The 27308-nt window shown below is 40.8% G+C and overlaps 1 protein-coding gene across 3 annotated transcripts in view; it reads left to right on the forward strand.

Annotated features, from left to right (window-relative positions):
- triob (trio Rho guanine nucleotide exchange factor b) overlaps positions 1–27308 on the forward strand; it is a 103962-nt gene that overhangs the window by 32295 nt on the left and 44359 nt on the right. For all 3 annotated transcript variants that reach the window (XM_029450782.1, XM_029450784.1, XM_029450785.1), the window contains exons 3-15: positions 6011–6085; positions 8070–8184; positions 10464–10656; positions 11801–11905; positions 12117–12581; positions 13591–13713; positions 19454–19645; positions 21344–21475; positions 22162–22392; positions 23886–24008; positions 24321–24512; positions 26437–26606; positions 27083–27257. In XM_029450782.1, the coding sequence (XP_029306642.1) occupies positions 6011–6085; positions 8070–8184; positions 10464–10656; positions 11801–11905; positions 12117–12581; positions 13591–13713; positions 19454–19645; positions 21344–21475; positions 22162–22392; positions 23886–24008; positions 24321–24512; positions 26437–26606; positions 27083–27257 (2291 nt within the window). The remainder of the gene's footprint in view (positions 1–6010; positions 6086–8069; positions 8185–10463; positions 10657–11800; positions 11906–12116; positions 12582–13590; positions 13714–19453; positions 19646–21343; positions 21476–22161; positions 22393–23885; positions 24009–24320; positions 24513–26436; positions 26607–27082; positions 27258–27308) is intronic.

The raw sequence follows: 27308 nt of genomic DNA on the forward strand, positions 1-27308 counted from the left end.
GTCGAAGATCAAAACGTTAGCAACACCACGGAAAAGAAGAGCTCACTGGTATAACTTCAAACGCCGACTGTAGACTCTGAGCCATTTTTGGTAGACACTCGGGGCTAGAGGTTTCCTGGAAGACGCTGATGTGAGATATCAATGTTGTGTTGTGCTGAAGTGAATTCCATTGAGAATCCGTAGTGGCCTGTTCCCTGTTTTCTGCCTGAGTTCTGTTTGATTTCACTTAAAAGCTGATAAAATGTCACACCCCTCTCTCTAAGGGAGCACTATTCTTAGAGCCGTGCAGAGGGTGTCAGTCTTACTGCAGCATGGTGAAACACAGGTCAGAACACACAGTCATGCATATAAAAAGTTACAAATGTATACCTGCATAGACTCGTACAGGGATAGACACACGGCTACATCAAGGCTAATGCACACTCTCTCTAACTTGAGCACAGTAATGACTAAACCAAACCACTCTCACACTTCCTCTGTTTCTGCACTGTTCCCAAAAGCTCCGCACATTTTAGGCATGTCCAAGTCGGGCCAAAGTGAGCCAAAACAGGCTGAACAGTGTGACACATGCCTCCCAGTTCTCTCTTGTTCACTCAAACTCATAGTGAGGTTCACATACTGGGCTCTGAACCGAAACTGAAGTAGGAAAGAACCATCTGAAATCCATCACAGTCACATGCACTGTAAATCTTTGTATATAGCAGACACAAAATCCATACACTTATACAGCTATGATTACAAATAAATAAAAAGCATCTAATTGTTGCATCTGCACTATGAGAGATTGTTGAAAGATCAAGTGCTGGGTGCACATCATTGGTATAAAATAAACTTCAGAATGACTACTGCTGCAAATCTTTGGATCTTGCCACAGTTATCCTCGCTGGCAGCTGGAATGCATGTTACCAGGTTCGGGTGGAGGCGGCCAGCACAACAGCCAGGGGAATTGTACTGTAGTATTTTTGCAGTATTATGTAGCGGTTCTGCTGTACTACACATACAGCCTAGCTTGTAATTGCTCTGATTTTGAGGTTATGAGCCAGAGGATTGGTATCATGCAGCGTGCCAGGCTGTGCAGATGCACCATGTACAGTCTAGCCTGTGGTCTAAAGGATTAGAAGCAAAGGGATTGGCTCAATGTACTGAGGCCGTCTGTACCGACGTGTGGAGAAACGACGCAAACATGCAGTTGTGTTCATTTTGGGGTTATGGGTTAGGGTTATGATGCTTGTAGGTGAAGAAATTGGTTGTTTATCCCGGCACATGTTACAATTTTGGTCAGGGGTTTTATAACCTTTTTCCATTCTAATCTAAATTTAGTGCATTCATTCCCTATTACATCTCATTAAAGCCCTCTAGAAACAATTCTGTAAACCAGTTTAAAAAGGATGCGGGATGTTTTCAGTCTGTGGTGTGCAGAATTGGTACACGGCACGAACAAAATCAGTTCTGTAGTAGTGTATTCAGATCCACATGTTGGTGTGTTTTCAGCCTGGAGTTAGTAGAGCGAAAGGAAATGGATTGGCACACTTTCAGTGTGTTGTGCTGTTGTACTGCCTCTGCTACACAGCAATGTGAATTTAAGTATTTAGGATTTAGACAAAAAAGAAGTAAATCTGTGTTACTGCCTCTTGCTCTTTGTCTGTTTGCTTTCTAAATCCACAGAGAGCAACAGCTGTGAAAAAGTAGTCTCTGCTCCAGCTGCATGTGACATATTTTCACAGTGACTTTGAAATCAAGCTTGGTTAAAAACTGAGAAATTATGTTAGAATGGAGTATGAAACTCTTCAGACCCATGTAAAGGTTCAGTCATTCTGTGTATTCAAGTGTTCGTCAGCTCTGCATTCTGTGGTTGTGAGTTTTATTAGAATATCACTGCTAAAGCAAAAAGGGTTGGCTGGATTTTGAGCTGTATAAAAGCACACAGTTAGAAAGTTTTGTCTTCATTGAACAGACACAGTTTGCATTAGTACAACATTGGGTTTACTGTTATTTGAATGCAAGCATGTGATTTGACAAACTCTTGACTGTACATCTTATTACCAGTAAATTATGAATGCTAGGCAATGGTGGCAGTGTTGCACAATTGTGGGAAATAACTGGTGTCCATTTGTCTCAAAGTTTTTGCCTGTTTCCCTTGACAATAGAAAAAAACATGTTATGGCCTTTTCTTGCAACATTCCACTGTTTTTGGCACAGAACTATTTTTGCATATTCATTCAATGAAAATGAGCTAAAAGAGTGACAACTCATTCACCAACTGCCTAAACTGCCTGATGTAGTGGCAATGCAAATTATCAATATGATAAATAGTTCCACTCTTACACTTTAAGTTGCATAGTTCACAAGCAAGAGCATTGTTGTAGCTCATGCATTATGTGGTGTTAAGCCAACCCAAGCATAAGATACTCCACATGACGTACTATCATTGTCCCTTTGTTCAACAAGATGTCTCCATTTCTAAATCTGCACAGAGAAAGGGAGCATAATTACACATGTGAATGCCCATGTTTGTGTGTGTGTGTGTGTGTGTGTGTGTGTGTGTGTGTGCATGCATGTGTGTCATGAATGACAGACTGCCACCCACCACTCCCGTATTGTTTTCTAAATGATCCACTACCTGTCATGTGTGCAGTTGATCTCATCTCGCTGTCATCACATCGTATTTCCTGTTATTATGTAGATATGCAAGGACAGATGTGTCACAGTGAGCACTGAAAAATGTATTGCTTTCTACCTTTCTTCTTCATTTTCCGGCTTAAAAAAAAAAATTCTATTATATATAAAAAAATAAAATAATGATTGCAAAGAAAGTTCAATGTGAAAACCATATTTCTTGGACAAACGCTATGCATTTCGCCTCATTTTACAGGGCACTGAGTGCAGGCTGCCAGTAAAATGGATTGCTCTCATTATGCGTGTGTTATGAACAAGCAGTCTGTGATTGAAAAGCTTTATTTCATGCTCGGCAGACTTGTAAATGAGGGGTTGTGTGTAGTGAAGAGAGGAGGTTGTCCTGTGTGCCTGTGTGTTCCAGTGTGTTGGTGTGTGTAGCAAGATGGGATGATGGGATTTCATGAATCACAGTGTGAAGGGTAATACTTTATCTCTGTGGGATATCGAATGCTTTATTGCTGTATATAAACATGACGGAAATTAGGAAAGGCTCTGTGGTTGTATGCGTGCTTGCGGCATTGTGCCTTGTTTTACTGTATTAACACCACAATTAATGGGCCATCATACCGTAGAAGCAACTAACTCTTCACCATCAGCTGTTTATATTTTGCTGCTCTCCATTGTTTTATAATCATACAGTACAACACTTTGTGTGAAAGTCTCCAACCTGATGTTATGTTATCCAGCATTGATATGTGTAACGTTTTATGGCAGCCACATATGTTTCTAGCTTACTGCAGCCTTCTACATAAAACCCAAAAGTGCATGTATGTCCAGCTCTCAGCTTTATGTGGTACGACCTGCCATTTTAGCAGGGCTGCAGCGTTATAACAGAGGTCAGTGTTGGCTGTGTGCCAGCACCAGTATCTTACATAAAACACCAAAGTGAGGAATGTGTCTGGGCACACTTCACAGGAAACACACACGCATGTGCTAACACACAACGTGCAAGAGGAGTATTGTTTATTTCTGCTTGGGCCCTGTGGTGCTGATGTTCGATGCACACATTGAAACACTCTTTGAAGTCTTTGCTCTGTTTGAGGGGGTTTGGATGAGAAACAGGTTCAGTGGGTTATAAAAAGACAGTCAGCAACAGAGAGGGAGATCATAAAAACTATGAGTGTGCATTGCGAGGGACTCACTCAGCTGTTTAGCCTCTCTCTCTCTCTCCTCTCGTCAGCCGTGGAACGAGAATAAAACCATTATTGCTACCTCAGTCTCATCTTGTCTCAGCTGGTTGTGACATTATCCGTGAGTCAGGTTGTGTCCAGTCCCGCCACTTCCCACAGGGAGCTAATGTGCTTTCATACAGGCCTGACTGCTCCCCCTCAGACCGTGAATAAAATCGATATTACAGGAGCCATAAAAACTTCTAGTTATTTAGCTGTCTTTCTACAGTCTCATTTGTCCGTATGATTATCTGTCTAACTGTACACTGCAGTTGTGTCTGTCCCCATATTCCTCTCTTTGCTGTCATTCAATCATTATCAGCTCGTGCTTCTCTGTTCCTGTCATTTTATACCTGACACTTTGTCTTTGTCCATCTCCATTTCAGTCTGCCTTTGATACATTTATCTTTGTATCTATATATCCATCCATTCATGTATTCTCTCTCTGTCTTTACTTTGTATTCTGTCACATCTTTCTTTCCCCTCCATATCCCCAGATTGCAATTCATTTGCAACCTGGAAGAAGCAGCCATAGCGTTCTGATACTCGTGTTGAAAAATGCCTTTATTTTACAGTTTTGCTCCGTGCTTGTATCAAGCTGCGGGCTAAAAAATACTCCAATTTTGAGAGAAAATAATCAACTTTGAGTAATCACTAGCTCTTGCTCAAGATTATGGCTTTGCTGTAGTTTAAAATGAACTTGGATTCATGACTGACTTTTGTGTGTGTGTGTGTGTGTGTGTGTGTGTGTGTGTGTGTGATTAAGTCTAGCCACTATCTAATTAGCTCATTTCCCATTTCCATTTGAAGTCAGTGTGATTAAATGTTTATATTATAACTGTCAAAGCAACACAGTGTTTATGTAAAGCTCTGTCCCCTACAGTATTTGTCTTCCTTTCCGACCCCAAAGCTCTGTTTACCAAAATAGAGATTGAAAATATTTCTAATAATTTCATGTTGGTTTTTTTCCCTGGATTGCATTCTTTATGGTTATGATTTTCTGTAAAAACTTAAAAGTGTGTGTGTAAATGTGAGAGAGATGACTCACAGCTCGTGAGCAATATCTGATGACATCACCAGCTAACTGCATCTGCAGAGAGGCACTGCCTCCCCACACACACAAACACCTCCTCACTTACATGCACTCATATATCATATATCATCAGCGGTCAAAGCTGTAAATATCATGATTGGTATGCATTTATTTATTATGCTAACTGGGGCATTAGATATTAGCTAGAGATTGTTATGCTCTTTTTCTGCATTTCTATTGCTACTCTTGACAATGTAATTGTAACCAAATATAAATACCCTGCATTTGAATAAAAAGCATTTTAGCTCGATTGTCAGACAACAGCTATACAGTTGTCATCATCAGATATATTATACCGTGGAAATTAAGAAAATATGGTATAGTATGTTCGACTATATCGCACATCCCTAAATTATTCTGTACAGTGGACCATCTAAATTACTTGTCTTCATGACTAACTGCACTGACAAATCGGAGAGGTGTGTGTGTGTGTGTGTGTGTGTGTGTGTGTGTGTGTGTGTGTGTGTGTGTGTGTGTGTGTGTGTGTGTGTGTGTGTGTGTGTGTGTGTGTGTGTGTGTGTGTGTGTGTGTGTGTGGGAATGCTTTCTAGTATTAACCAGTGTGCCATCTTTTGAGGAAGCGAGGCAAAAGAGTTGACATTTGAAGAACATAACATTCCATAAAAGACAAAGCCTGAAATGTGAAGCAAATAAGAAACTTATAATTAAAATGGAATTGTTATATTTAAGTTATTACTTTAATGTGCAGTCAATTGCTGATTGTATGACGATGTTGCCTTTTATACAGTATGTCAAAGAAAGTTCATTCAAGATTTTTTCCCTCATTAGCTGTACACAATGATATGCTTGAGAGGCTTCACTGAGGTCATCTGGATTAAAACAAGCAGTGTGCCGGGTCAGTTAAACTTGAAGCATTATCAGCAAACACTGGCCAACTCAGCGCATACTAAATATATCACATGCTGCTGGGCAGATCGGTGTAGAAATAAAAACAAACATTAGGATTGGTGTAACTGTTGTCACTGATCAACTGAATGTCTCTGGATTTGTGTTTTGATTTTGGATGCTGGCCTCCTGCCTTGCTGACCTCTCTGTTGTTCTCTGTGTTTCAGGGTTTCATCGCAATGAGGATATGAAGGCCATTGATGTGCTTCCCATCCTCAAGGAGAAGGTCGCCTTTCTCTCAGGTCAGATATACGTATACTACACTAATAACTGCTATTCACACTGAGTTTGCACAATGTTGCAAGAATAATCTGTCAGAATGACACCTTTTTGTTTCAGCAAAAATAACTAATAACTAATAATAATAATACATTTGGAGGCGCCTTTCCAGACACCCAAGGACACCATACAAAATACAAGAGATAAAACATTGGACATTGGAAGGGCAAACAAACAATACCAGAGATATGGTTGAGACACAGGAAGAAAGCAATAAAGACAAAAGGGGGGAGGGGAGTAAGATACAGGATGATTGATACTACAGAGAGTAGGCCAGTTTGAACAGGTGAGTTTTGAGTTGGGACTTGAATGTTGTAACAGTTTCGGAGGGACGGAGTTCCAGAGCTTGGGAGCAGTGCAGATGAAGGGCCTGGCACCCATTGTGATGAGGCGTGATGTGGGGATTGTCAGTAGACCAGCTGAGGATGAGCGGAGGGAGCGGGAGGGGGTATACTCCTGAAGGAGGTCACTTAGGTAAGTGGGGGCGAGTTTGTGAAGGGCTTTGTAGGTGAACAGGATGATTTTGTAGTTGAACCGGGATTGAATAGGGAGCCAGTGAAGTTTCAGGAGAATTGAAGTCGGTTGAGCAGTTTGGTTGGAAGGCCAGAGAGAACAGGGTGGTGATGGCCTAGTGGTCTAGTGGTACGCCTTCCAAACAACACTAGAAGGTTGGGAGTTCAATACCAGGCTGCCACCATTGTACCCCTGAGCAAGGTACTTAACCCTGAGTTGATCCAGGAAGACTGTCCCTGTACTTAGTTCAATGTAAGTCGCTCTGGATAAGAGTGTCTGCTAAATGACCTGTAATGTAATAATAACAGCATTACAGTAGTCGATCCGTGATGTCACAAAAGCGTGGACCAAGACTTCTGTACTGGATTGGGACAGGGACGGGCGCACTCTGTAGACTTGAGTGTCATCGGCATAACAGTGAAAGTGGACATTATGATGGCGGAGGATTGTGCCAAGGGGAAGGAGTTAGATAATGAACAATAGTGGACCCAGTACTGACCCCTGGGGGACACCCCGTGAAACAGCAGAACACCTGGACCTGTGGTTGCTCAGTTGCACATATTGTTGTCTGTTGTAGAGATAAGATGAAAACCAGGAAAGTGCTACACCAGAGATCCCAATGTCAGCCAGGTGTGCTTTAGTTAGTTTAGTTTAGTTTTTTAATTTAAGTACTTCCAAAAGTTCAGATTGATCAGAATATTAACAAAATCAATACAGTTACAAGACTGTGTGCTCGAAAGACAAGATGGTTTCAAAAAATGGAACACATACTGTATGTCCTTTAAACATCACAACATGACAGATTGGGTATGACAATTCAAGCTTCTATTATCTACTTGTTAGGTTAATTAAGTGCACTCATGTGTTCCTCTGAACTGCTTCTGACTTGTCATGGTGTTGACCTGACCTTTACCCCATTAGTGTTAACTGCATGGGCATTGCCATAATTGTAAATGGATTTGAGAGTGTTTTTCTCTGTTCAGTAATAGTCAGTGTTGTTTGTTACTGCAGTCTGACTGAAAGGCTATTATCTTGTCATCGTGAGACTAATTTGACCCCTGACACTTCAATTTGACTCATTCACAGATGGTACTCATGCAAATTAGCTGCTGTCATCCCAGAGAACTACTGCACTCTCTTTACATCTTTTTGGGGTAGTATTATGTAGGTTATGTAGTCCTATGTGAACTCAGTAGCATTAGACTAAGCAGTTGAAGGTAAAATAAATGTCAGACTGTTAGTTTATTTACCTTAATATGATGGTTCTTTGTGATTTCACATCATTCCTGAATTTATTTGTTTCCTGATGCTCAAGCCTTAATTTGTGCAAAGCGGGGAGAAAACACTCTCACCTTTCGCTGGAGTTTGCTCCGCTACAGCCGTGCTACAGTAATTTATTGATTTTTTTTGTTGTTGTTTTATTTCTATCCAAAGGTGGCAGAGACAGACGTGGAGGTCCCGTTCTCACCTTTCCAGCACGGAGCAACCATGACAGAATACGACCTGAGGACCTGCGCAGGCTCATAGCTTACCTGGCTACTATTCCCAGGTATAAACATTTTAATAACAAACACATGTACACAGGGTTTCAGTGGAGGATTCATTACGTGTCATTTAGCAGACACGCTTATCCAGAGCAACTTTTAGTGAACGGGGAGGGGGGGGGGGGGGTTCTGCTGTTTGGTCTGGATGAGGTATGTGCGACGGGAGGGTGCGCGGCGCAAATTTCTTTTAGTTCACCCCTCTCCTTTCCTCCGCTCTGTCTCTGACAGTAGGTGTATGTGTCAGGAGCGAAGTCACGCCCTTCACGAAACACAGCGGAGGAGGAAATGTGAATGCGCAAAGCAAAAATGTTTTTTATCAAAAAACTAAAATTGCTTTATCTACAAACAATTTTGCGACCCCCCCCCCCCCCCCCCCCCTGCAGAACGTTGCGAACCCCCTGTTGAATACCTATGCCATAGCAACTCGGGGTTAAGTGCCCTGCTCAGTGGTACAATAGTGGCAGCCCAGAACACTAAGCCACTAGACCACCACCACCACCACCATTCCTGATCCTGGGTTCATTTGAAACAGACCCCTCCTCTTGCCCTCTTATGCACTTACACTCACACACATCTCATCGCTTTCTTTGTGTCAGACTTTCCCACCTGGCTTTGATTTAAAACACTGAAGCATAACCTGAGGCTACAAAGAGATGGGATGGTTTTATTTTGGATTCTCTGTGAAGATTCAACACCCCTTCCTCTTTTTACCCCTCTCATTTCCTTCTAACTCTCTAGAAAAGCTACTTCTCCCTTATGTAGGTTACCAGTCGTTCCTTTTAAGTAACTCTCCTCTCTCTCACTCTACTATTGATAATGTCTAGTTAGAGTGGTCTAAATGTAGATTGCCGCTTCCTTTTTCTCTTTAAGTCTCAACAATGTGTTGGCTTTTCTTCCTTGTTTCCCTGTTTACAGGAAGCATTTAGCCACAGTATGTTCTAGCAGGGTTGTACTCCATTGCGCTCTGTAGTTTAGTACATGCTGATGTTCAAGTCTCGGAGCATTTCTCCTTCACATTTCACAGCTCCAGGCTGTTCTGTTTGGAGTCAGATGTGATTAGCTTGAAGCTGGCACTCTTCTGTTGCTTCTGACCCCCCCTGTGCTTTCTAGTGCTGCACAGGTCGAGTGCTTAAAGTCCTTTTCACAGAACAGTTTGGAAATTTGTCTTTAGGCGAGAGGTGGTCCAGATTAGTTACTGCAAAAATTGTGTCCAGGTCCTTTTAGGGCTCCTTTAGGGCTTTCTGAGATGTGAGAGGCAAAATAAAAAATTGTCAAGTTCTGCATATATTTCAGTCAACAGTAGTCAGAATGATGCAACTGTTTATATAGTGTAGATAGTTTGCAATTCTGTATCAAAGTCCAAGAACCAACTACGACCCCTGGAACAAACAAGGTTCACATCTTTTCAGAGGTGCATAAAAACATTGCAGTAGATGATAAGTAGCCTGCTCTGAATCTGAACATACTGGTTTCAATTGGTGTATTAAGACTTCCAGGCCTCCAAAAGGCACAACTCTTAAGGAACTGCGTTAAGATGTAAGACTAGTTTCCAGTAGCCATCCAGTTTGAAGCTTAGAAGGAACCAAGTGTCACTCACTCAGAGGGAGGTCAGCTTGACTTCTCTTTCTCCTGTCTAAATATTTCTCTCTCTCGCTCTCTCGCTCTCTCGCTCTCTTCCTCTCTCTCTTTCTCTCTCTCTCTCTCTCGCTCTCTTCCTCTCGCTCTCTATCTCTCTCTCTGTCTCTCTTTCTCTCCTCTCTCTCTCTCTCTCCTCTCCCTCCTGTCTCTCCACTCCCCTTCTCTCCACCCATTTGGCCACCATTCTGTTTTCAGAGAGTGAGGTCAGTGAGAGTTAGAGCAGGAGGGCCTGCGTCTGTGTCTGCCTCCTAACTAGACACATTCAGATTAAAGTCTATAACACTGAGAAAAAACCTTTTATGGACTTATACAGCAGCAGGACTCCTGGTAAGCAGCAGTGGAAATGTCAATGCTTGAATGTTTTAACTATTTTTTTGCTTCTCCAGATGCTCTAAAGATTTGTATGGGATCGTTTGACTTAAAATCTTTTCTGCATCTTTGCAGTTAGATTTTTCACAATGAGTCTTCTTGTTTTATGGCTTTATAGTGTTTCTATTTCTGTTACGTGGGCAGTGACAATGATGCAACTCAATAGTTTGCCATGGTTTCTTTCCGCTCATTCAGGTTTGTTCACACACATTCGATTAGTACATCCGATTGCCTTTATCTTAAGATCTGACATCTTCATTCATGTTTGTTTTTGCAGTGAGGAGGTGGCCAGACATGGCTTCACAGTCATTGTGGACATGCGTGGTTCTAAGTGGGACAGCATCAAGCCTCTGCTGAAGATCCTCCAGGAGTCTTTCCCGTCGTGTATCCACGTCGCACTCATCATCAAACCGGACAACTTCTGGCAGAAACAGAGGACCAACTTCGGCAGCTCCAAGTTTGAATTTGAGGTTGGTGACATTCTACATACTTTAACTACTAAAAATACACAAAACTAATTATTTTAACAATTCTAGCCAGGTTTTGTTGTTGTGGATGTTGTACATGAACCATTAGTATCTTTTTTAAATGTACAGGTTAATGATTATTTTATTGTTTTCTACAAGAGATGGCAATATTAGTAGTGCTCATTGCATGAATATAACATTATAAAATATGTTTAAGATTAACAATGTGTTTTAAACTGTTAGCATAGCCATCAGCTCTAATTGGACTGCTGCTCGGTGACAGTGGCACTGTTCTGTCCCGTGTGGGCATGTGGTGGTATATTTAGTCCTGACCCAGTTACTATGGGAACAGGATATATAGGACATGGCAAAGCCTTTCATCCCAACAGTAGATATAGATGTCAGACATGTACTGTATGTGAGTAAGCACAATGATAACTAGGAGGTCACTGGTTTGAGTCTCAGGCTGCAAAGTTCTAGATGCGGGAAGGGTTCAAATGCTTTCCTCTTCCTCATCAAGTCCTGTTGAGTTTTCACAATCGCTGCTCATTATCCCGCAGTGCAAGATGATGTTTTTTATTGCACAGCTTCCGGCTGCAAACATAGGTGTAGGTTCACCCCTCCAACTACAACTACTCCTGTTAGTGTGTCTCAGTTTGCTTGCAGTTTAAAAGAAGCTAACAAAAACCTCCAGTTATTATAGCATCTATACTGGAGAGCACTCAGGCAGACTTTAACCCCAAATCTGACCATTTATTTAACGTTTTCATTGTGTTTGCTCTCGTGAACCTCAGTGTCTGTTTTTACTTCCTACGAGTTTATATCAGTTTATTTCTATCTTATTACGATAACATGAACGCTGCTTAAAATGTCTGGAATGTTTTTTTGGGGTCGCCCCACCTATCTAAACAGTAACAGTAGACATGGAGCCACTGACTTTCATAATCTAGGTTTAACAGTAGGAAATGTGTTGACAAATTAACATTTGATTACTTTGGAGTATTAAGATGATGATGACTATGATAGTGATTAAATTGTGGTGGTCTTTCTGTCACTGTCTCCCTCTTATCCTCCCTCTGTCCATTCAATCTTTCACCCCTCTTTCACTTTCGACTTCATTTGTTCCACATACACTCACCCACATCAGACGGTGATGGTCTCCTTAGAGGGTTTATCCAAGATTGTGGACCAATCCCAGCTGACAGCTGACTTTGAGGGCAGTTTAGAGTACAACCATGATGACTGGATTGAGGTTTGGATACTTTCTCTTTTTGTTATATTCTTCTGCTCTCTAAAAGTAACACAAGAAAACCTCAGCTTTTGACTTGAGGCTTTGTGTGCTTAATTGAGAAAACAGCTCTGCTCTTTTCAGCAAGACTTTATCAGCAAATCTTGTCTTTTAGTTGAAATTCAGTAGCATCTCTATTTTGGCAAAAGCTGCTCACGCTTAACTTTCATTTCAGGTGCGGCTGTCTTTTGAGACCTTTGCCAGCGATGCAGCGCGCACACTGGCACGCTTTGAAGAGCTCCAGGAAACCTTGTCCCTGCGTGATCTACCGCGGGACCTTGAGGGGGCTCGGCGGCTCATGGAAGAACATGCTGGGCTCAAGAAAAGGGCCACTAAGGCATCGGTGGAGGACCTGGATGCGCAGGGACGCAGGCTGCTACAAAGGCTACAGTTACAAACTGCAGGAGGTGGAAGTAGCATTGAAAGCGGGTACCGCAGTGGTGGAGCTAGTGGAGATTCCAACGACCACCATCACGGCTTCCATGCGCATGCGGACGTACACAACCTAGTAGCTAAAGTGACGGGTTTGTTGGATAAACTGCATGGGATGCGGCAGAATCTGCAGCAGCTGTGGCACATGAGGAAACTAAAGCTGGACCAATGTTTCCAGTTGCGTCTGTTCGAACAGGACGCAGAGAAGGTCAGAGTGCTAATCTATTCTCCATACTTTTTACATGAATGTTGAAACCATGAATATTTTAATGGATTCCTCACTGTTTCTTGATATTCTTGCCCCTTGGTGTATCTTCAGAATGTACTCTCATCCAGGTAAAATGAGGGATTTGGAAAAGTCAAACAGTTTGAGGAGGTGGTGATCTTTTCAGACCCAATTGGATCCGCACACCAATTCTGCTTTCGCCAGGCCATCTCTCTCTCTCTCTCTCTCTCTCTCTCTCTCTCTCTCTCCCTCTCCCTCTCCCTCTCCCTCTCCCCGATCCCCAGCTGAGCCACTCCCATCTCATCCCCAGCAGCCGACGCTGTCACCACACCCCACTGTGCCGATCAAGTGTATTTCTTGATCCATACAAGTATTTCAGGCTGAACAAGAGCTCATCTGCATGCATGTCAGTCTTAGCCCAGTATTTGAAAACATTACATTAATCCAGACATTTAAATCCTTATATCAACTTTGAGCTTTGTGTATGTCAGATTAGCAAGGCTGTGGATGTATGTAGTATTGCAGATGAGGTGCATTGTTGGACTGAAACTACTGGCCAGTATTGGCATTGACATGTGCATGGAAACAGAGAGGAAATTAATCTCAAGTGTGAGTGTGTGCCTGTATGCCTGTTATCCTGCTATAGAAAGTGAGAGTGATGTAATTAAACACACCTTTTCCATACACCAAACATGTAGCGGGAGGAACATAGAAAGAACACACTGCAACAGAAATTAAGTTTAAAGTGCAGTGTACACAACACACACACACACACACAGTGTGTTATTTTGTTCTTACTTATTACAGAGGAACATAAAGATGACTTCCTTCTAGAAGTCAGTCCAGTGGTGAAAGGTTTTGATAAATTGCAAACACAGGCTCTCTTATTCTCCCTGCTGTTGCTGTGAGTAAACACGAGATGGAAAGACCCTTTTCTTTTGAAGTGCGTTCTGTAAGACTAAGTGCATTTCTCCCCCTCTTCCATGTGTAGATGTTCGACTGGATCATGCACAACAAGGGCCTCTTTCTCACCAGTTACACAGAGATCGGAGGGAACCACCAGCATGCTGTAGAACTGCAGACCCAGCACAACCACTTTGCCATGAATTGCATGGTAAGACTTTGTCTCTGTTGTGCACATACACACATGCACATAAACACAAGATGCAGTCACAAACTATCATAATTACTGTCATTCACAGTAACAAGCTACTGTACAACCAATACACACAAACATGCACCTTTTCTTTTATCCCAAACCAGCCTCTCCCTTGGGATATGAGTCGCCGTAGACCAATTCGTTATGTCCTGCCACTGTCTGCTTCATATTATTCTGTTTTCCACAGTGCCTCAACTCTGCCCTCTCTGTCATGTCTTGTCACACACAGTGCTGCTCCCATAATTGACCCATATTACCTCCCTGCCCCTTCCATAGCTGTGTGCTGCCCTCTGCTGCTGTGCTCCACGACCCTCTCTGCCCTCTCAAACCTTACTGTAGTTCGCAAAGCTCTGCTGTGGATTAGTACATTTAGCTGAGGACATTATACTGTATCGACTCTGCAGTCTTACATTGCTTTGCACTGCTAGTTCTTATCCAACCTTTAACCCCCGATGATCTTGTTTACTAAAAACATACATGGTTAATAGCTGACCCTTCCTGTTTTTCTTCTGCCTACCACAAACCATACACTGCCCTAATTCCATTATATTTGTATTACATTTGATTGAGTATCACAATTCATCAGTGGCAATCACATTTGCATCATAATGCTGTTCAGTATGGTCCTTGTCTTGCATATACTGTATAATTAAGCATTCAAACCAAGCTTGAAACAGTTGGTATATCACCGTTATACAGAAACTGATGAGGCTAAAGTGTAGCTGTGGGGAAAGGGGCCCATGGCCTTAAATACTCCCACTCTCAGTGCCACTGTTGTTAGGAACCATGCCCAACGAGTGGTGTCAACATCAGGTCCCGGAGGCAGCTTCAGTGACCACCCAAAGCCAGTTGTGTCAACACTGTAGGTTGAGATGAATAAATAACCCCTGATACAACAGTAGTAGAACAGACTGATGAAACTGCTGTATAAACTCACACATATATTCACAATACACTGGAAACACACACACAAATACACAAGTGGGTACACTCGGAGTGACCACTGCCTCCACCCATTCTTCCACAGGAAGCAGCGTTTCCCCTTCCTGTTGCCTGCATGGCTGAATGGAAATACTTAGTGTCAGGGTGTGTGTATGTTTGTGTACGTGCATTCATGTAGAGATACTGCATTCATGTAGAGATAATGCTGGTTTTGATTGTTTGCAAGTGATAATGTGTCATGCACAATAAAACTAGATGGAGTTATGTACTTTAATGCCCCCTATGGGAGGCACCTAACAAATGCAGCTTGGTAATGAAGGAGTTTCTCAACCCTGTTAACAGTTGAAGATATACATACATACAGATATATAAGTTTTATACCAACCTTATTTCCTGGCTGGCAGTGAACTAATCATATGTTTTGGTGAAGAGAATGGAGTAGATTTTGCAAAAACTGGAAACTTTCTTTCACTTAAAAATTGATAACCATTTATTTATTTGTGTGTGTGTGTGTGTGTGTGTGTGTGTGTGTGTGTGTGTGTGTGTGTGTGTGTGTCCGACAACACTCTTAGAAATAATAACATGGTTATGGATGATGTGGTGGTGATTGTCCCGTTACACTGTAGATGTGTTTCCAGGTTGGATTTCATCCCTGGTCATTTCCGCCCGCAAAAGCAACTTGTGCAATTCCCGTAGAATGTGAGGCTGAAGATTCCAGTTTCCTCGCCAATCAGATAGAACAAATCCTCTGTCATTTGCTGCAGTGAAAGCAGATAAAGTTGTTAATTAAGATGATTAAGAAGATGATGCCAATTTATACCCTCAACTCAAATCTATTCCTCACCTTAGGCAGCTCATATTGTGGTATGAACAGGGGATTCAAAGGGGAAACGAGTGTTATCAGATGGTCTGTAAAGATGAGCAACAGTTTGGTTTTACACATATTATTTTACCTTGATGGGAATGATTTTATAAAATGTTTGATTAATGACTGTTTCCTAGTTATCTCATTTTATTAATATATAATTTGTATTTTTGCGCAGTTTGTTAAAGAGCAGTCATTCTGAATATGTAGCTATTACTATGAATCATATGTTCATTGATCACTCACCTACGTGCTCTTGCGTTTCCTTGATTTCCTTATGAAATCTGATATCTGTTGTATAAAGATAAATGTAGATGTTACTCCCTTTGGTCTCAAGTAGAATATACATTTACATACACAATTCATGCATGCCCATAAATTGTTTAATCTTTTATCACCCACTGATCAGTCCGCTGGACACTAGCACTAAGCAGAGCTTCCACTGCTGGTACTATAAAACGTTACACGAATATGAGCATGTAATACATTTACTAATATACTGTATATACTGAAAGACAAATGATCAAACCTGTGGTCATTGGGATCATTTTTAAAAATAGGTCCCTTTTTGACTAATTATTCAGATCCGATCCCCTTCTTGAAAAATCTCTGTATTTCCAATGCAGTCTGGCAATCCGGGAAAAGTCTATGTCTACATTTTATTACAAGATTACTCTAAGCAGAATTAATCAGCACAATACATTATTACAGTGTAGAAGGTATGTAGTACCTTTTTTTTTACTCTTGGTGAAACATATGCTGCATTTTTAAGGCTATGATTTCATTAAAGAAAGTTCAGACTCACAGCCAAAGCTCAGCGTGAGCAGCCCTCCGAGTAACATAATACACAGCAACACCAGACCCGCTGTAGTAAGCCCGAGGACAGCTACTCAGAGGATAATAAAATGTTATTGTAATTTACCAGTATGATATGCTAGTGTCTGTGTGTATGCATATACTGTACGTGTATTTATTGAATTTGAGTATATACCTTACCTAATTGAGATATTCTTTTTCTTCTGTTTGCATTCGCTGGAGGGTGTCTGATAGTCATGTATCTGTCCTGTAGAGAGATGGAGTTGTTGAGTTGTGCAATGGTCAGGTTTTTGGTGTTTTGCAGCGATCTGTCAGTTACAACTATCTCTTTTTCCAACTCTACTTTCTTCTGTCCACTTGAACCAGGGCCTTTTTCACACCCGCTTGAATCCTCTTTTCCTTTTAAATCAACACCAAGTGTTTCTCCGTTTTCATAAATGTCCTGTTCCGACCATTCGTCAGCATCCATTGTCATGTATTCATCTGCTGTTTCAGACTCCTCCATTGTTGCCTTGCATCTCTATCTGACTTTGTGGTATGTATGCATAGAATACCTTACAGTACACACAGCTGTTTTAATGGGAGGGACTTCATGAGACCAATTTAATCTAAGTCAAAGGCTCCACTTATGTAACCATGAATTACATTTTTGGAAAGACTGGATCCTGGCAATGATGCCATGTAAATAGAAGGCTTGATTATGATCTATAATGGAGCAAGTTCCTGGAAGGTGTTGTTATAATGACATTAACATAATGCTTTATGTACTCCTATATGAACCCTACAAAGTAGCAAAAAAAAAGGAAACACTGGACAGCCCTGAAGGCATGGAGATGATTTGCCTTGAATTTGTATACATAAGATATTTCATGATTAGTATAGCAGAATTAGGTGTTCACAGGGAAATGTATGAATGTGGGTGTGAAACCAAATTGCATAATTTAACCGTTTGTTCCCATACAGTAAACTTACCAACGGCTGCTAACGCTCACTGGTTTTCTGAATGCTTGTGTGCCGTATTTGAATTTAATCTGTTGTTCACTCATTTACTGTTCCCTACACAATAAACCATCAATAGCTTTCTCTACAAGGAGCAGTAAATGATCATGTTGTGCCTTTACTGCCATGTGCCGTGTTACAGAATATTATTAATTTATCTAGCAAAGGGGAAGTTTATCGAGGGATTTTTAGGATTGTACCTATTATGGGCACTAACTTTCATTTCATCACCGTTTATTTTGAGGGCCCTATGATAGTGGGTGCATTTCACACTTAGAATTTGGATACTCAGGGCTCAAAGTAAGTACAGTGCACTCAGTAGCAAATACAGAGTGATGTGGTTACAGCGTGAGTCTCTTCATCGCCCTTTTGTGAGACAGGAAGGATGTTAAGTTCTGCTGTTTTGAACAGTTGTTCTTCTCGTTTGATATTTCATTGACAAAGTAAATACTACTGTGGCCCTATTTGTTTTCTTACTCTGTAGATGAATTGATCTCTGCGTCAAAGGTGTTGTCCACCTTTTCCTCCTTTCTTTCTCTTTCTGTCTTGTTTTTTCTCTTTTTGTCTCTCTATCTTTAACTTGCCGCATACCCTCATCAGTTTTGAGTTAGGAATGCCTTCTCCCTATCTCTGCCATCCCCCTTTCCGTCCATCAGTTTGGGATTAAGGCTTTACCACCCAGTGTGTTCGAGTAGTCCAGCTTTTGTTATTTAATCTAATTCATGATGTCCTGCAGATGGCTCGAAAGCCTTCAGGCTTTATTAGTTGTGACTCAGGAACTTCTCCCTTTCTGCTCCGTTCCCCTCCTACCCTGTACGTGTGTATGTATGTGCATGTGTACCTTCCAAAAAACACTATTTTTCACATGGTATAATACCACATACAATCTAAAGTATTTTAGAGATAATGTTCCTGTTACATTTGTGTTTTTGTAAAATGTATAATAGGATTACAGTAGTTCTACTGTGCCCCACTGCTCTTTTGTGTATCACAATTTACCCACTGCTTTGTATTCAAGAGCAGTTGGACTCCCTTAATTTCTCATGTGAGCCATACCTCTTAGCACACCACTCTTTATTATCCTCGAGCCAACATCAGACATAATCTAGTGCTTTTATTTCCCAGTGCCAAGATTTTCTAGGATTTTGGACAGTGGGGAATGGCTTTGTTTGGTTTGCGTGCAAAAAGTCCTACAAGTAAAAGTAAAGCTATTCAAAACCATTTCTAAATCCTTCTTTCTGAAAATGACACCATCAGAAATCATCTCAAAACCTTAAAGGTTAACAAAAAAAACAATCTTAATTTGCTTTAGCTGGGGTTTGGTCCATCTTTCCTTCCCGTTGTTATTGAAATATACAAACTAAGAGCCATTATAGGCTCCTTGAGCAGTAATTGAATAGAATAATAACAGGCTGTTAACACAGTTGTTAATTAGCGTTTGCTGATCCGTGCCTATCTTCACAAAACAGCTTGGAGCCCATATATTAAAAAAGACTGAAAGATAAGAAGCAAATGGGTTTATTTTTTATTATTCACATGGAGTGTGTGTGTGTGTTTGTGTGTGTGTTTGTGTACGTGTTTGTGTGTGTGTGTGCGTGCGTATTGACTTTTATTCTCTCTTATATTACTCATTGTGTACGTTAATGTAATTGTGGCTACCATATTTCACTAACACTCTTTGATTGCTTTGTAGAATTACAGCCAATCTTGAAGACATGGTTTCAGCTTTATGCATCATGCGACACAAAATGAAACCACATCAATACTTTAACTGGCAGCCTGTTAATTTACCTGGGCAGAGTGCCCAAATATTACTATTAAATGGAAAAAAACATTGTTTCTATAAGTCAGTAATGCCTCAGGTCAGGTGTCTTTAGATTTAAACCTCTGGACTTTGTACCAACTTTGTTAGCGCACATTAGTGCTCACTGTCTGTCTTTCTGCCTGTCTTTGTTAGAAGATGAAGATAAATAAACACATTATATTCAGTATGTTATTGAATTAAAACCAATTGATTTTGCTATGTATTTTTAACTGACCCTTCTTGCTTCTCTACCTCTGCCCTAAACACAGAATGTGTATGTGAACATCAATCGGATCATGTCAGTCGGGAACCGGCTCCTGGAGTCGGGCCACTACGCCTCCCAGCAGATCCAGCAGATCTCAGGACAGCTGGAGCAGGAGTGGAAGGCCTTCGCTGCAGCACTGGACGAACGCAGCACCCTGCTGGAGATGTCAGCCAGCTTCCACCAGAAAGCAGACCTGGTACAGACATGCAGCAACTTTAATAGACAAATAGAAAAATGTGTTACATGTATTACAATAAATGTGTATTCTTAGTCTGATGGGTTACGGTGTGGATATGAAAAACATTTGCATATCGACATACACGTATCTCGCACAAATCAAAATATGTTTGGCTGAACAAAATGTTATAGCTTTCAGTTTTTGCAGACAGCACATTCTGTGTTAATAAGAGGTGTAATGAAGCTTATTAGATCCATGACAGAATGTTACTTTACTGAATAGTTAAAAATCCAAACTTTATATTTACTTTTGAAGAAAAGTAGATTTAAAGAGAAAGAGAAGTAGGGGGAAAAAACATGTTGGCTCCACTACAATTTACAAGCACTATGGTTGTTTTATCCATAATAGACCTAAATGACCATTTAAATGATCAATACTTCTTTCCATTGCTTTGCTTACGGTTGCAGTAACAATGCATTAGTTAGTTGTTGACACTTATAGTTTGCTGAGTGGCCACTTTTTTGAACTGTCTTTAATGCTCAAGACTCTCCATGTCAGCTATTGGTATTTTGTTGTCAATATTAATAATGGTGAACGGAGCAGCCTTACAGACATGATATTGTATTGTATGTTTTCATGTTATATTTGTGGCAATATAATCTCTACGCTTGGTTCACACACTATGCGGTTGGAACACACCACGTACTTCATTTTACATTAAACTTGTTAAATTAAAGTATGAATAGTATATTAGTATGCCATTTCAAACAGACACAAACACTTTTCTATTCTTGCCTTCCTAAAACAGAATAATAACTGTTCAATCATTATATTATTAAAGCGTTCTTACAGAGCTCTGTGCTCTGCTGTCGCTTTTTTCTTCGCTGAACTTTCCCTCTCACTTACTTCAATCTCTCTCGTTCTCTATTCTTGCCAACTTTCCTGTTTCCAACCATAACAGTTGGGATGCCAAACCTTTATGTAGAGCTACTTAAGATGACAGTCCATCAAGGGATATCCTAATGCAAAGTCATTGCTTTTCTTTGTGGAAAACTGTGTTTGAACTCTGCATACATACTAATGGCATGGACTGTTTTAGTAATAATGTGGACAGAGTTAGTATGGACATTGTGAAAAATACAAGCTTAGATACTGCATAAATTGAGATATTAAAGTCAGTTGTCACTGCACAGTCAAACCTGTTTTATAATTATATTCATTATTTTGGTTTCATGGAAACCACCTGATCACTGGACACAGCAGAATAAAATAAACTAGAGGCTTGATAAGAATTTCAAATTCTGACCTTTTTAATTTTAACAATGTCATTATAATGTCAATTTCATAATGTGAACGAAATAGCAAAGTTGCTCTGGTTTGACCAAGGGTCCCTACTGCTTGGATATATAAGCCCCAGCATGCATACACAATGAATACTGCATTCTACATACCAAATAGTATGCAGTAGCATGTACTGTAGTGTGTTATCAAATAACCTTCAACAGAGAACAGGAAAATCAAATACTCAAAGTCATTTCAAAATTAAACTGGCCTAAGTGGCTGTCCACATCTCATCTCCTCTTGCATCCGGACTGAACACAATATTAATAACATGTTTATGATATGCTGAAGTCTTGATACTGTACAGCATATATTGTATATTACTATGTAGGTATGTGCAATACAATGTTTGTATTGTGTATGTTCTCTCTCCAGTACATGAGTAAAGTGGAGCCATGGTGTAAGGCATGTGGTGAAGGAGAGCTGCCCTCTGAACTTCAAGATCTGGAAGACACAATCCATCATCACCAGGGACTATATGAGCACATCACAACAGCATACTCTGAGGTCAGTACACACACGCACACTCAGGGAAGCATGCAAAACACAAAGGTATATGCAAATATTCATTTCTGCAGGACACGAAACTGATAATTATCCAAATCATGTTTCCAGAATATACTTCACACACACGCCTTCAATACAATACAATACAATACAATACAACACACGCTTTACGATGTAAACTCTCTCCATGATTCATCCATTTGTGTTTGAGTTGTATTTATTTACACAAGTTAAAATCTTACAAATTACATAAAGCCAACAATGGAAATTGATGCATGGGGAGAGGGGAAAAATACCAAAGGGACTTATTAATTGTTTCTAGGTTAATATTGCAAAACAATTATTTGCATGGATATACTGCATATGACATGAAACATATTTATAAAACAGAGGTTATAGTCCTTTCTAAATGTTTTTAGGTTTAACCAAATGTGAAAAGTAGTTACATAATTAGAACCCTTTATCTTATTGAAAATTGACCTCAGTTAGACAGATTGAATGAATTACAATTCTACTAATACCTATAGATCTTTTGTTTATTGTTTACTAGCATAATGTGAGTGTTCTCTCCATCTTAATGACTGTTCATTGAGGAATTTAGCAGCTGAAATGTGAGACATTTCATTATTCTCAAGTCAGAGTAGGATTTGTTTGCCATATGTCAAACTACACGTCACCTTTTTTAGGTGAGCCAGGATGGGAAGTCTCTTTTGGACAAACTACAGCGTCCGTTGACCCCAGGAAGTGCTGATTCATTGATGGCATCGGCTAACTACTCCAAGGCTGTTCACCACGTCTTAGACATCATCCATGAAGTGCTGCATCACCAGAGGCAGCTAGAAAACATCTGGCAGCATCGCAAAGTCCGCCTGCACCAACGGCTGCAGCTGTGTGTCTTTCAGCAGGATGTGCAGCAAGTAAGAGACACATACAGACATACAGAGCAATGAGACCTGCAGCTCTGTGGGCTTCAGCAGGTTTTGTTGTGCACACATGGGCTGACATGTACACATACAAATACACAGCAGATACTACAGTAGAGACTGGAGAAAGTGCTGTCTCATGTTGTCCCTATGTTTTAAGTAACTTCCCTGCCCGTTAGAGCTGTCTATGTGGGGCAAGTCCATCAAGTAATGTAAAGCAAAACCAATGTATACACCTATCCTTCCAAACATTTTTACTGAAATGCATCAACTAATTGAGCTTTTCACAAGGGTTTTTGTTATGTGGCAGTTTTACCGAAACTGATTTTAATATGTTATTCAATCTGTAGAACCGTTTGTGTTTCCCAGTAGTTGAGTACAGCTGGTATTGCTTTAATAGACATATTTTACAAGCAACAGTACACATGTATACAGTATATATAGTTAACAAATAAGAACATAGGAAACTGGAAAAAAGTAGGCAAACACACATGTTAAGTGTTGCTGTCTTACTATTTTGAATGGTTATAAACATCCAAGAAATGTTTGTTGTTTTCCGGAGAGATATTCTGCAAACATCCAATACTGGATAGCAGAGGGTGTGATATTAAGTTAGAATATAATCAGCTGCAGCTTCTTCAAAGCCGTTTTCCCCACCTCCCCTCGGGTTTTCAGAGTGAGAGTTTTTATATCTGTGTGTGACTATCTGGATGGCAGAGCTCTTAGATCAAAACTAGAGATGGAGATGGTGTATAGTGTCATCTCCGCATTTCTACCCTTTAGGCATAAACTCTTCTCTGCCTTCCCCCCCCCCCCCCATCTCTCTCTCTCTCTCTCTCTCTCTCTCTCTCTCTCTCTCTCTCTCTCTCTCTCTCTCTCTCTCTCTTGCTGTATCTTTCCACTTCTGTCTTTCCACTCTTTCATCATCCTTTTCTCTCTCTTCCATCTCTCTCTAGTGGTTTCCATGGTGATACAATTTACTGCCACATAAAGTGTCGAGGGCATTGTTTGTGCACATGTTCATATGTGTTTGTCCCATCAAAATATTCTCACAGAGACCTTGAAAGCATCATGAAAATCCCTTTCATTACCCCACATAGAAACAGATGAAGCATGGCCATCTGTTTAATAGATAATAAGGTAATTATGTACAAAGATTTATTGCTAATCTCATCCACAGTGGAAATGTTGACACTTTGCACTGCTCTGGATTTCCTATTAGGCTAAACCTAATTGTCCACACTTGTGCAATTTGAACATGACAGACTGCAGATGGGGGAAAAGAGTAAAGAAAGGGGGGATGAGCAGAGAGCAAGACAGAGGGGCGAGGGAGAGAGTGATGACGTCTGTAAACGACTGTAATGCTAATGTGATCTGAATACAGTCATGCCAGTCAATTGCACCCCCTACTGCTCGAAGACGTACACTGCATTCTCGATGTACCATATTTTTTAACAACGTATTTATACTGTATTTGTGTGTTTAAGGTGCTGGACTGGATAGAAAACCACGGCGAGGCCTTCCTCAGTAAACACACTGGTGTTGGGAAGTCTTTACACAGAGCCAGGGCTCTACAGAAGAGACATGAAGACTTTGAGGAGGTTGCACAGGTGAGTTTTAAGTCCAAAGTGTTAACACAAAAACAAATCATCCTGTTGCATGCTTTTTCCTCTCTGCATCAATTGAACATTTTTATGAAAAAACATTAAAAAAACAAACATCTGAAGCATCCTATTGTGTAAACTTAACATATTGAATGAATATATATTGCATGCTACGCTGAAATAATGTAGAATAGACATTGCTGTATTTTTATAGACAAATACAAAGATAACGCTCTTCGACACTGAAGTGTAGTTTGCCTTAAAAGGCAAGTGTATGACATTCTGTAATTTCATTACTACTTTATATTAATGTTTCAGAACACCTACACCAATGCTGACAAGTTGCTAGAGGCAGCAGAGCAGCTGGCCCAGACTGGAGAGTGTGACCCAGAGGAAATTTACCAGGCTGCACATCAGTTAGAAGATCGCATCCAGGACTTTGTGCGACGTGTCGAGCAGCGTAAAGTCCTGCTGGACATGTCTGTTGCCTTTCACACACACGTCAAAGAGGTGTGTATTTCCTCCCATCTCCTTTTGTCTCCTCTCCTCTACCCTAATGAGCCCAATTACCACATTGATTTGACTCTGTGTTGCCTAAAGCTAAAGCTTATGCTACTTTATGAGGACAGGAGCCCGAGAAGGTAGAGGGTTATAGATTTATCGATCAGATTTTGCAGCTTTTTATTGTATTGTATATCTAGGAAAGCATGTCATATCTTTATCCACCATAAACAACTGACTCATTAGTAATGTTTAGCTGTTGCCTCTCACACGCCACAGTAATATGGCTGGGGAATGGTGACTATTTTTAGACTAGTTCTGTGACAATGGCAACAAAAGTGTAATTTTTGCTTTGTATATTTGTACATAAGTGAGCTCTACAATCAGTGGCAGTTGCAAGCAGCTATCCCTGTGAAATAAAGACATGATTACCTAGAAAGCCCCCAGAGAGCTAATACCTGTTCCAGGGCTGCACAATCCCTTAAATATGAAAATAAAATATATTTAGAATTGTTTAATCTGCACCAAGATCTGTTTTAAAATCATCACATACTTATATTATAGAGAGCAAGCATGTGCGTGATGTGTATGTGTGTTGCTGCAAGTCCTTGCTGCAAGTTCTCCCTTTGCAAACATCTGTGCTTTCCCATCCTTTTGTAGTGCACTTGTGTTAAGGGAAATGTAAGGCAATCTGCTTTCTACTTCACTGTGATAATGAAAAGCATGCCTGTGATTTTCCTTATAATTATTTATCTTAGTCCTTTAACAAAAAGAAAGAAAGTACACAGAGCAGGGGAGGAATATGTACGTGCCTTGTGTCTGTGTTACTAATCTCTGCAACACTCCCTTAATTCCTCTCACAGTGATATATGAAAGCTTTACACTGTCTTTGACTGTCAAAATTAACGTCCACAACACTGTACTCTGCATGTGTTAACACTACATCCTGTTTACACAGACTCATACAGACAGTTAGAGCCATGGTGTTATAAATGAAGCTAGTCTCTAGTGTCCATATGGACTAATCTCCTTCTTCCCATCTGTCAGCTCACGTGTGTGTGTGTGTGTGTGTGTGTGTGTGTGTGTGTGTGTGTGTGTGTGTGTGTGTGTGTGTGTGTGTGTGTGTGTGTGTGTGTGTGTGTGTGTGTGTGTGTGTGTGTGTGTGTGTGTGTGTGAAGCTTTGGATGCAGTACAGCATGTTGAAAGGTAACAAACAGTTCATAAATCTACATTAGTGACAAAAAAGGAAGAGGCAACCTGTTAGGATGCCTAGTTGGCAAATGGTTTCTGTGACTCGATATTAGAACATGTCCCTGGTAGTTTGTATTGAGTGTAAACTGCAGATGAAACCCATATTGCTTCTTCAACTAAACATTAAAAATGCTACTCTAGTCTAGCCTAATCTGAATCAAACTGCTTCAAGAAAAATAAAATACATTTTGTGTTTGCAAAAAGCAGCCACTCACTGAGCTCAGTAGGCCATTTGTGTAATTGGTTGCCAAACAACAGCATCTGTCTATATAGATCTCAGGTATAATGTAACCTCCTGTATGTTACTAAGTGGATGATGGTAACATGTTGTTGAGTAGGCAGTGTGGGTGTTTGACAAATCTCAGGTGCCTGGGTCTCTCTCCTGCGGCCTGGATGGTGTGCCAGGGCTTTAGTACCCTGAGCCAATTCACCCAGATGGCTAATCTGTTACAAAGATGACCATTCACAAAACACCAGCTTTGAGCAGAACTGGTTGGATCAAGTCTCCCATCTTCTGTAACTCACAGCGCTTTGTGTGTCCACCCCATCCCTTTCAGCATGTGTATTCTGTTCACAACAGGGCTGTTTAGTTTGGTTCCTGCTATTTTCCTCTTCTCTTGAAGTTGTACACTACATGATGCAGCATTTTAACTGGCTTGCCTTTCCTATCAATCACTGTTAGCTGTGGACGTGGTTGGAGGAGCTTCAGAAGGAACTGCTGGATGATGTGTATGCAGAGTCGGTAGAAGCAGTGCAGGACCTGATCAAACGCTTCGGCCAGCAGCAGCAGACCACCCTGCAGGCTACTGTCAATGTCATCAAGGAGGGAGAAGACCTCATACAACAGCTCAGGTAACAATTATTAATACATGCTAATATCTGCATATGTTAATGTATAATATACACTAGCCACACTAGTGCAGTACATTAACCCATGCAAGCGCACTCTCTTAACACCAGCTCTATCCAGAATAATGTAGAGTGACAACATTACAACAACATTCCTGTATTACTGAAATAACAGAGTACTAAATATCAAAACTAAGGAATGTAAAGCCCAAGGCCTGATTTGACATTGTGTCTGTGATCATTAGACAATCATGTGGTAGTGAGGTGAAAGGAAAATAAATACCAAAGCTAAGAAGAAAGATAGAAGGGATTTTCTCTAACAGAGTAAGCAACTGAGTAAAAGACAGGGGAAATTATTCAAATAAGAAAATAAAGTTTTCTTTCACTTCCTCAGGGATGCCTCCACAGAAAATGGGAGCCACACCTCTGACCTTAAATACACTGCACCTCTAAATCCCCTGCATTTAACCTCTCCACAGAGACTCGGCCATCTCGAGCAACAAGACTCCCCACAACAGTTCCATGGCCCACATCGAGAGCGTGCTGCAGCAGCTGGATGAGGCCCAGGGCCAGATGGAGGAGCTGTTCCAAGAAAGGAAGATCAAACTGGAGCTCTTCCTCCAGCTCCGCATCTTTGAAAGGGACGCCATTGATGTGAGTAGGCGGTAGATGGAGGCTTGGTGCATGATGAATATTTATTTTTAC

Source organism: Cottoperca gobio, chromosome 16 (genome assembly GCF_900634415.1).
Source record: "Cottoperca gobio chromosome 16, fCotGob3.1, whole genome shotgun sequence".
NCBI lineage: Eukaryota > Metazoa > Chordata > Actinopteri > Perciformes > Bovichtidae > Cottoperca > Cottoperca gobio.